The sequence below is a fragment of the Drosophila albomicans genome, chromosome 3 (genome assembly GCF_009650485.2).
Source record: "Drosophila albomicans strain 15112-1751.03 chromosome 3, ASM965048v2, whole genome shotgun sequence".
Lineage (NCBI taxonomy): Eukaryota > Metazoa > Arthropoda > Insecta > Diptera > Drosophilidae > Drosophila > Drosophila albomicans.
The window spans coordinates 55,122,915-55,133,349 of record NC_047629.2 but is presented as its reverse complement, the minus strand read 5'-3'; the positions used below and the strand labels follow the sequence as shown (position 1 = coordinate 55,133,349).

The 10,435-nt window shown below is 43.4% G+C and overlaps 3 protein-coding genes across 6 annotated transcripts; 1 reads left to right on the top strand and 2 right to left on the bottom strand.

Moving 5' to 3' along the window:
* Positions 1 to 61: 61 nt before the first annotated feature.
* LOC117572555 (mediator of RNA polymerase II transcription subunit 24) lies at positions 62 to 5,528 on the bottom strand. The gene is made up of 7 exons (XM_034255427.2): positions 5,316 to 5,528; positions 3,339 to 3,425; positions 3,112 to 3,269; positions 2,209 to 3,054; positions 1,776 to 2,136; positions 905 to 1,716; positions 62 to 836 (listed from the first exon to the last, which is right to left on the bottom strand). The coding sequence occupies exons 1-7, from the start codon at positions 5,403 to 5,405 to the stop codon at positions 188 to 190; spliced, it is 3,003 nt and encodes a 1,000-aa protein (XP_034111318.1). The 5' UTR covers positions 5,406 to 5,528; the 3' UTR covers positions 62 to 187.
* Positions 3,645 to 5,280, top strand: LOC117570844 (dnaJ homolog subfamily A member 3, mitochondrial). The gene is made up of 2 exons (XM_034252725.2): positions 3,645 to 4,400; positions 4,456 to 5,280. Exons 1-2 carry the CDS (start codon positions 3,797 to 3,799, stop codon positions 5,196 to 5,198), a joined length of 1,347 nt encoding a protein of 448 aa, XP_034108616.1. The 5' UTR covers positions 3,645 to 3,796; the 3' UTR covers positions 5,199 to 5,280.
* Positions 5,529 to 6,238: 710 nt separating the features above from the next.
* LOC117572556 (WD repeat domain phosphoinositide-interacting protein 2) lies at positions 6,239 to 8,907 on the bottom strand. Of its 4 annotated transcripts, none has more exons than XM_034255428.2 (6): positions 8,709 to 8,907; positions 8,289 to 8,386; positions 7,465 to 8,226; positions 7,031 to 7,189; positions 6,842 to 6,969; positions 6,239 to 6,774 (listed from the first exon to the last, which is right to left on the bottom strand). In XM_034255428.2, exons 2-6 carry the CDS (start codon positions 8,357 to 8,359, stop codon positions 6,557 to 6,559), a joined length of 1,338 nt encoding a protein of 445 aa, XP_034111319.1. In that variant the 5' UTR covers positions 8,360 to 8,386; positions 8,709 to 8,907; the 3' UTR covers positions 6,239 to 6,556. The 4 variants fall into 4 exon arrangements, with proteins under 4 accessions (XP_034111319.1, XP_034111321.1, XP_034111320.1 ...); XM_034255430.2 differs by having other exon boundaries at positions 6,239 to 6,750; positions 8,709 to 8,905; XM_034255429.2 differs by having other exon boundaries at positions 7,031 to 7,174; positions 8,709 to 8,905.
* Positions 8,908 to 10,435: the final 1,528 nt, after the last annotated feature.

The following is a 10,435-nucleotide window of genomic DNA, read 5'->3' as shown; positions in this document are numbered from 1 at the left end:
CCAAGATTTGCATAGACATGCTCCAAATACACATATATATATGATTGAGATCGGGTTTGAGTATTACGAACATAGAAACAAGAATGTACAATTTATTCTTGTTTTATAATATACATATATATATAAGTTAATTTAGTACTGTAGTATCAATGCAACCCGCTCTGTCCAATTTCCGTCGTCCCTCTCCTCACAGGTGAATGCTATGCCGCGCCAGCTGCATGTTACGCCACAAGCACAAATCCGCAACTGCTGCTTGACGTCCGCCCTGCAATCGCAAATCGTAGAGGCGGCTGATGAGACCAACGCGAATGTCATCGGTAGCCAGTACCTTAAGTAGTTGTTGCATTAGCAGCGGGGGTAGCAGACGCAACACGGGCGCCACACGCTCTCCACCGCCGCACTCGACCAGCAACGATATAAACTGATAGACAAAGACGGCCTTGGGTGAGAGTTCGTCGCCGCTGACGAACTGCATAAAGATGCGGAAAATGTGCTTAACACTTGACTGCAACGGCTCCTTTAGGGTGAGTGGCGTAGCTCGCAACTCGGCGGCACTCGGTGCACTGCTGAGCAAAGCGGCCACATTTGTGCCGGCAGCGGCAATGCTGTTGGCATCGGCAAAATCATTGGAATTGTCGCTGCCGTCGCCAATCACTTTGCGTACTTTCGCCGCATTGGCCGTGGTGGCCAACTCCTCCTCGTCATGGGAACGCGAACGCTTCTTAAAGGCAGCTGCTGCTGCGGCACTTGCCGAGCTACGAGTCTCGAGGCAGGAGATGATGCAGTAGACACAGAGTCTAGCGAGCACCAGCGATTGTGGTTCATTAATGTCCTCACTGCAAGGCGAATTAAATGTATATTTAGTACGGCATAAATTACAATAGCATTATGCGGATGCACTTACTCCTGCCGGCGTAGTATCATGGGAGCCACCACATATTGCAGCAAGGCCTCTGTGGTACGCTCAATGTCCAGATGCATCACAGCAAACACAATGTCCATGCACTTGGCCATATCGCGCATGTACTTGCATCCAATCAACTGCTCTACGAGCTGCGTGACCAGCCAAGATGCCCCGCCAGCCAGCAACAAAGACTCCAATGACTGTGCAGCCTTTACTGGCAAATGTCCTGCCTCGGCAACTGTGCGCCAACACTCTCGAAACTGCTCGATAAGCGGTGTGTGAGAGATCAGACGGGATTTGGTGTTGGGAGCCGGATGCACATCGTGCTGCATTTTGCGTATGATCTGATATGAGAGCGCTAAACGTTCCTTGGCATTCTCCTGACTGGAAAGCTCCTCGTTGGTCAACGGGGCCAGAAACTGTTGTATCATATTGAGTGGCTTAAGCAGCTCTGTTTCACGCACCGAATACATATAGGCGCAGAGGAACGATGTGGCGCAAACGGAGTAGCTAAATAGACGTCGCTTAATGTTATCCAGTATGCTCTTGACATCGGCAGAAGAGAGCGTCTCTTGCTCCCAGGCAATCAGCACATGATGCAGCACCCCAGGCAGATTTAAACAGATATCCTGCCAGGTTAGGGGCTTCAATTGGGCAGCCTCTGGTTTGCTCAAACTCAAGAGCAGCTCGTCGACAATGCTTTCGTCGCAAAGTGCAAGTATCTGACGGGGATTCTTCAGCTTGTTGCGCTCCATCATGCACTCGCGCACCCACTTTTCGAAGAATGAATCGCCACGCTCTGGCAGCACAACCTAAAATAGCATAACGATAATTAAAAGGTATTGAAATCCAATAGAGCCAATTGACTTACATCTGAGCCATAGGTTTGGACAATGCTAGTGAGCATCAAGAAGGAGACATCAAAGAGGGTCGAGCGTATAACGGACAGCTTGCCCAGTTCACCAGGTATAGGCTTAGAGTTTTCATTGCACTGTATTAAACGCGAGACGAATGTCTTGAGGCGACCCTCGACGGTGGCCACTGAGAGAATTAGCTCAAAGCTGTTGCCCACTGGAACCTGGCACAGCACATTGACCATATCCTGCACCTTGTTGGTGCAGAGCGTCTTCAACACTCCAGAGAGCGGCACCTCGGCTCGCTTGATGAAATTTATATTTGATGGCGTCTGTTGGCCATTATCGCACTTCTTGAGCAGCAGCGAGGCAGCCTCACTAAAAGCAAAATTGATAATTGAAGGTTTTCTCACTAAGAGCTACTTTTTTGCAATATAAATGGAGACTCACCGCTGGCTGGCGAATTTCTTCACGTGCACATCATTGACCAGTTGCTGTTTGGTCCAATCGTTCAGCAAAAATTCAATGATATTGCACGAGCACTTATGGTCCATGAAGTCCAGCAATAGATTATCCTCAATGAGCAGCTCTAGCGCCTCAACCAACTCGGGTATGTAATCAGTTGGTGGTTGCGGTTGCTCGCCTGGCACGCGCTGTAGGGCATGGAGCTGTTTGATGATGTGTGGCATTTTGAAGAACATAAAGGCTCCCCACATGGTGTCTGGACTGGTATCAGCTACATTGCTTAGCGTGAGAAAGCCAGCTCGTATAATCTCATAGAACAACCGAGTGTTTGAATAGCCTTTTAGGCGTTGCAGCATCTGCAGTTCGGCGACATAGTAAGAGGTGTCCTTGCAGGGATTCAGCAGCACCTCCACAGCCAACAGTGGCTGAACACAGCATGAAATCTTCTCAGCTGATGGCAGCGGATTTAGTGACTGCAATTCCAAGTTTTTGACATCAATGTAGGCCAATTGCTTCAGCTGCTGCTCGGCTGCCAGTGAGCTGAGCGTTAAGTTGGAACTGGTCAGCGAGGCCTTTATGCTGGCATACAACTCGCGAAACCTTTCCAGCGCATCCACCTCCTCGTGACAGCCTACATAAAGCATGGCCATCAAAAACTGTTGCTGTGTCAAATGATCGAGCAGCTTGCAGCTCTGTTCCAGCATAAACGATTGCTCCGCGCTCATGTCGCCACGCATTTCGTACTGCTGAACGCTGCGCGCAAAGATCTGCATTAACCAGTGAACCAGCTGCACCATGGCACTAGGCAGTAGCGTCTCCTCCGATTTAATTCTACATAGAGAGCAAGTGATAAGCGCAAGCTAGCAAGGCGTTGTAACTACAACTTACCGGCAAGTGATGCCATCTATGATGCTGAGCAGAAACTCCAACAGAGCAGTGACACAATAGACGCGAGCTAGCTTATCATACTTAGCTATGCAACGCAGCACAGCAGCATGCGAAACCAGATGAGCACACAGCGAGTGCTTCAGATAGTTCAACACTAGCTGCAATTAATAGTAAGTGGGTTGATTAGAATCAGTTATGTCGATTGAAAGCCACAGTCCGCGACTTACCGGATTTGCTGTGGAGCCAATGACCGCCTGCTGAAGCAGACAATCCGCCAGATTATAGACATCACCACTAACGCCACGAGGCAACACCTGTTGAAATAATAAAATATATCATGAAAGAGCTATAGTTGAGTGAAAGTTTCAAAATGCTTGAATAGTTATTTATATTCTACTAACCAGGTCAGCTGATGATTTTAAAATTTATACAATTTAAGAAGATATTTTGATTTGCAACCCTTTTGGACGATGCGTACAAAGACGATTTCAGTTTGGCATCAAACTTAACATAGTTGCTATTTGTTAAATTGTCATCGAATAGAATTGTTTTAGTTATAGGGTATTCGGGATAAATAAAACGCATTACAGACTAAATACCCAAACATTCATACACAAAACGAGCAATAACAGAGCTGACAACAACATACAACTAAGCGTTCATCTAGTTTTTCTTTCGTTTCACGATGTTCCGTTTAAATTTGCAACGTATCCAAGGTTATTTTATCAGCAGCTGTAAGCTGTCGCTTCGACGGCGCTCTCTGCAGTTCATGGATAGACAGTCACATCAGCACTGGAAGAAAGAATATTTTGATGCAAGTGCTGCTGGGGGTGGTGGCAACTGCGCGCTATGGAAGCGGCTCGTTAGCCAGTATCAGTTTCGCACCAAAAAGGAGCCCTACTATCCAAATCGTCAAACGGAGCTCCGACGTCAGGGCGTCAAACCGATGACAATTATGAAGCCACAGCATCAGCATCGTGGCTTGCCAAAGGATTACTACTATAAGGTGCTGGGTGTGAATCGGCATGCAACCATTCAGCAAATACGCAGTGCCTTTTATGCTCTCGCTAAACGCTATCATCCGGACTCGACGCACTCAGAGGAGAAGCTGAAGCACTTCCAGGAACTATCCAATGCGTACAACATTCTAACAGATGAGACCAAGCGACTGGAGTACGACCAGCTAGGCGGCATCAAGGACGAACAGGCATTTCTCGAGCAGGCAGGTAACCCAATGAATTTGGAGCGAACTGGCAGAAAAATGGACGTAAATACACACAGCTCTGATGGTATGTCACATGTACTTCACCGCACTTGGTTTGTCTTCTTACAAATTGTTCACAGACATTAAGAAATTGACGGGCAACGAGTTTGACCTGCCTCTAAATTTCGTGGAAGCCACGGTGGGTTGCAAGAAGCGCTTAGATTTGCGCTACCTGCGCAAGTGCGACAGCTGCAAAGGTAAATCTCAACTAATGGTCAATCGCGATGTGGGCAAGGAGCCATGTCGTCGCTGCAACGGTACGGGAAAAGTAACCACGAAGACGCCAACGTTTACATCAGTCAATACGTGTAGCCAGTGCAAGGGCAAGCGCTATATCAATCGTAACGACTGTGAGACGTGCGATAATCGTGGCTTCATTGTGGCCAACGTTGAGGTGCTGGTCACTGTGCCATCGGGCTCAAAGTGCGGCGATGTCATCACAATAGAGAACCCAAACACGAAGCAGCGAGTTAACTATCATCTCAAAGTACCTTCTAGCGACTACTTTCGCCGCATTGGTAACGACATCTACACTGATAAGTACTTGAACATATCGGATGCCATCTTGGGCGGCACTTTTCAGGTTCGCGGGCTCTATGAGGATGTGGAGCTGCGTGTTGAGGCCGGAACACAATCCCACACACAGGTAGTACTGCGCAACAAGGGAGTGCGTACTCGGGATGAGGTTGGTAACCACATCATCACGCTGAAAGTACGCATACCGCTCAATTTGTCGGTAAAACAACGGCAGCTTGTACTCGCTTTGGCCCAGGCTGAGGAGCCGGTTTTCGAGTGTCAAAACAAAACAGTAAGATGTAATTAAGCAGAAATGCCTTAATCAACTGTGTTTTAAAATTCTCAATGTGAATTCTCTTTAGTTGCTTTTAAAATATATTTGGAGCGCGTCGTAATATGATTTTTTTTTTTATTTATGTTTTACCTTTTTGATGTTGATGCCCCACTGTGAGTCTGACCATCTTTCTCGCCACGCCACGTTAATTAGCTGCAGAATTTTGTTGTTCTCCTTCATATTAGTTTACAGCACACACTTCTTTGCAGTTAATAATTTATTGCATTATATTTAGGAAGCAGAGGTCCTACAACTGATTCAATTCACAAAAAAAAAAAAACAGGAAAAATATACGTTGCAACTGTTTACTTCAGAGTTGTTGCTTTTTTGCAAGCGTTGTAATGTTGTCAAGCTAGCGATGGCCGATAATTCGATAATAACAATACACTTATCGGAAAGTACTCGATACTTAAGCATATCAAGTACAGTTGCAGGACTGTATTGCCCGCGCATTTGAAAATTTCCCAAGCGGTGTAATCATAAATCAAATATATGTAGTTTATTGAATACAATAAAGTAGCGTATGATTTGTTGTAAACTGCTTTAAATATTATGTTCTAAAATGTTTGACTTTGTACAAAATATATATATTGACTATATATGCCGAAAAATTGTTCCTCCATTGCACACTCCAAATTTTTTTTCACTCAATCAATCTTATGTTTGTGAATTTTTGATATATTTGCGTAGGTTATTATTTAAAAAAAAAAGGTACTGAACAATTTGCTATATAATTCATAACGAAACAAAGAAAATAAGTAATGTTTGGTTTCGGTGGATTGTCAAGGGATGTGTCAAAAAAAAACAAGAAATGCATAAATTTACAAAGGCAATTTATTTAATAAAAACTTGAATTAAATGTGAATGAAAGTATACATATTAAAATTAAAAATGATAACAGCTAAACTTAAGATTGTATGACAAAAGCATTTATCTATCGATGGCAACAGCCACAAACAGAACTTAATAACTAAAAATTGCTTTGAGGAAGGGATTACCGCCAAGTCACTCAATTGTGTGATTTTGCATGTTTCATTTTTTTTTTTTTTTTGCATTTTGTGTGATTTTTGTTTAAACTTTATGCTTATAAACCGAGGAAGAATCGTCATTGATAAAGTTAAAAGCTAAGTCTAAGACCTATGTATATGAATTATTTACTTATTTTTGTTTTGACGCCACAGAGCTACCAGCTGCCAGCTGCATGACCCAAATTCAATCACTTTAGCATCGTCGTCCATAGTACTTTGAGGAGTGAGTTGTATTATTTGTATATGTTTCTTTTCCGTGTGGTTGATGTTCAAGTTGCATGCGTGAGATAGTAGTAATTGCACCTAGTTGTTGGAGGAGGAGGAACCAGCTGGCTCATCACCCTTAACTGCCGAAGCGTAGCTGGCACCAGCAGCATTTGACGAGCTACCAGGCTTCTCAGCGCCCTTACCACCATCACCAGAGCCTCCAGCAGCAGCAGCAGCAGCAGCACTTGGCACACCCGCAGCACCACCAATGCTCACATTGCTGTTAAGACCTGCAGTATGATGAGGTGAATTAACTAAATATATTGTTTTGAAATTGTGAGATGTGTGGTGTGTCTGTGTGTATTGAATTGCAATATGCACCTTTCACATCCATGGCATAGTTGTCGTCCAAGCGCAGATCATGTCGCTTAATCAGCTGACACTCGGCACCCTCAATCGAGGGTATGGAATACACATACAAATAGCCATCTTGCGAAGCAATCAATAGCCTAAAAAGGGATGAGAAAATTGTACACATGTGTTGCAATTATAGCTCAAGAGTAGACTCACCTGAGCTGCTTCTGAATTGTGGCAATGGCGCACATGCGTCGCACACCCGCCTCGGGCAGCGTGACCGAGGCAAAAGCACGACCCTGGCTGAGAACATCGGTCACCTGCGTAGGCAAGTAGCTGGTCACAGTTTTGCTCAAGTATCTAAAAAACGAGTAACTTGCATGAGAGAATAGATATGGATGAGTTGTGGGTGGTGGCGGTTGCGGTGGTGTTTTTGATATTGGTTTTTGGGTGAAAATGAAAGAAAAGAAAAATAGATAAATGTCAAGTGCCACAACAACAACAAGTAAACAAAAGAGATCAATGAGTCAACCATAAAGATAGTTGAAGTTCAATTTGTATGTGGGCGTGTGTGAGAGATGCACCACAACCTTAAAGACAGCAACATAGACACAACATAGAACAGCCGCAAAAAACACCTGGTTGCTTACCCCATCCAATCGTCGCTTGACTGCTTCCCATGGTCATTATTCTCCGCAGCACTGCGATCCAAGCGAAAGATGTGCACCGTCTCTGTGTTCGAGCTGGACACCAAGTAGTCGGCACAAGTGCTAAACGACAGCGACACAATCGACACACAGCGCTTAAGGCCGCGTCGCAACTCGAACAGCCGACTACCATCCTGCGAGCTGAATACCCTGATAACAGTGCCACGCTCGCTGGCCGTGGCGATCTCCGTGCCCGACGGACTAAAGGCAATGGCCGCCAGCGGTGTGTCATGGGCGTTTATCATGGTCTTGGCATGCAAATTGATGGCATCAAAGATCTGCACCTCGCCGGTGATGACGCTTCCCGGATATGCCAAATAGCAGTGCTCCGACGAGGATGAGAGTGCACACAATCCCTGTTGATTGCTAGGCGTGTCTCGAATGGTGTGCACCACCTTCATGTCCTGGATATTGTGGATGTACAGGGATTCCTCCAGGCAGACAATCAAACGTTCACGGTTCAATTTCACCGCCAAAATTGTGTTTGAGTACGAATAGTTGCAAATTTCGCTTTGCTTCTTGAAGTGACACACTTTCAGTTTGCGTGGCGCGCGCTGCGACACAATGGCAACCAAGGAGCTCTCGAATAGACGCTCGATCAGGAAGAGATCATCGCTTTTGGTGTGATAGATCTTGTCCAGCGTGGAATCCACCGAGCCGAGACTGTACAGACTATAATTGCCATTGGTGGCAACGGCCAAAGAGCTAAACATCAACAATAACAGCTGTTCAATATCAACAATTAACACATGAGATGTTCTACTTACGTTATGTTCTGATTAAAGTTGACAAACACCTCGCCTGTATCCACTTCGGATCGCCCTAGCAGGCTCATCATTGCTGTCTCTGTACTAGTGCTGGGCGCCTGAAACAATAACAAAAACAGCAACAACAATATGAAGTGAATTGTTGTTGTGCGTGGTTAGTGGTGGGAGGAGCTAAGCACAAAAGTAACGCAAACAAAGGCGTTATTGGTATATACTTCAGCGACGTGAAATAACTTTAAAAACATGCTTCGCAGGGCTGAGCAAGCATTCTTTTGGGTTGCGTATTAGATGAAAACGAACGAAAACGAAAATGCCAACGAAAAATGCAAACAAAGCAAAGATACATATGGCAAGGTGGATTTCGCTGATAAACGCAACAACAACAAACAAAACCCATATGTATGCGTCCACAGTACTTACTTCTTATCAACAAACACGTTTTGTGCACTCCTTAAACTTTGGGCAACGTCGACGCCAACACAATTAAACCGTTCTATTCTTTAAACGGTCTATTTAAAGTAATTTTCTAAAATTATTTCTATCGCGCAATTGTTTTTGCTATGTTTTGCACTAGGTATGTGTCTTTATTCGTGAGCATCGAGAGTATGCCTAGTGGTGATATCGATAGCACGACACTGAGTGAGAAAACCAGGGCAAACCAGGGCTACATAGCATAGAACAATCAGCTGTTGTGGTCAGTGTGTACTTATGTGAATAGTCTGAAAAACTACTAATTAATACACAGGGTGACTCAGTGTTTAGCGAGTTTTGCCGCTCTTTTAATTTTTTTTTGCAATGACTATGGATGTGTAACCAAGCAGATTACGCTAATTTTTTTGGTATATCCTATCGTCATTAAAACTTTTTTATAGAAAATACCATGGAACCAAAAATTATGAAAGAATAATTTTTTTTTATAAAAATTGGAAAACATCAGACTCTATGGAAGTTCGATTGATAGGTTAATAGTTGCAGAGGTTTAAATCCAAATCAAATCAACGGCTCCGCACTACTTTGGCCTATAAAGCCTATTTAGCATTAATTTGATTAGGTTTTATAGTATGATTTGCATCGGGTTTTAGGGTTTTAACTATAAATGAAAATTGAAAACAAGTTTCTAAATTTCTGGACAAATATCTTCACAGGTTTTCATTATGTTTTGTAAATTGTGCCTAAATTAACTATTTAGGAAATGAAAGCAATCCCACATTAATGGATCATAGCAGTCCAATAAATTGGAAGTCAATCGATCTTAAATTGAATATTTAATATATTGATAAAAGCATACATAAATATATTATCAGCCTACAAACAAATATATATTTATTGTAAATAAATAAAAGTTTAAAAGCAATGTGATAAATTCAACAAGTCAAAGCGGGAAATTCTATTTTGTTGTAACACTAGCGGAAACGCAATGAAAACGATCAAAAATTCAAACATAAATAGAGCCGAGCTACAAAAAAGCCGGAAAATGACTCTAACACTCATCGTGCGTCCTAAAACACCAACAACAACAAGACAATGTCGACGACCACAAAACGCTATTTTTATCGTAGTTGCAGATGAATGAATGCATCGGCAAATGAAGATCGTTGGTTAAAGACGAATACGATGGCAAAGACGAAGGCGTAGACGACTGTGACGTCGACGCAGGCAAGTGGACAGCTGGAGCCGAAACACTTGACAAGCAGACGGTCCAACTTCCCACGTTGGTTACGTTTCGTTGAGCGAAATGATGGAAATGCAAATGACATTTAGACGCACGCAACTCACGCACGAAAGCGTAAGAAGTCGACTAGAAAATACCCTTACCACTGCCACTGTAGTTGGCATTTTAAATTTTTACACACGTATTGAAATAACACATAAGGCATCAACTGTAAAATTAAAAATAATTATGGTGTCCAATATTGTAATTATAATTGAAAATATTTTATTAAAATAAAATAAAAGAAAATATTTAGCATAATCGCATTCGTATTCGATATTCCGTATTCCATAGCTGCGTATGCAATGTAAACACACACACAGACACACAAACACAAAATGAGAACACATTCGAAAATAACAACAACTGCAAATGCCGATGCACAACCACTTGTGCACATCCACTTATTGGTGGCGTCGGCATTGCCTAATGAATG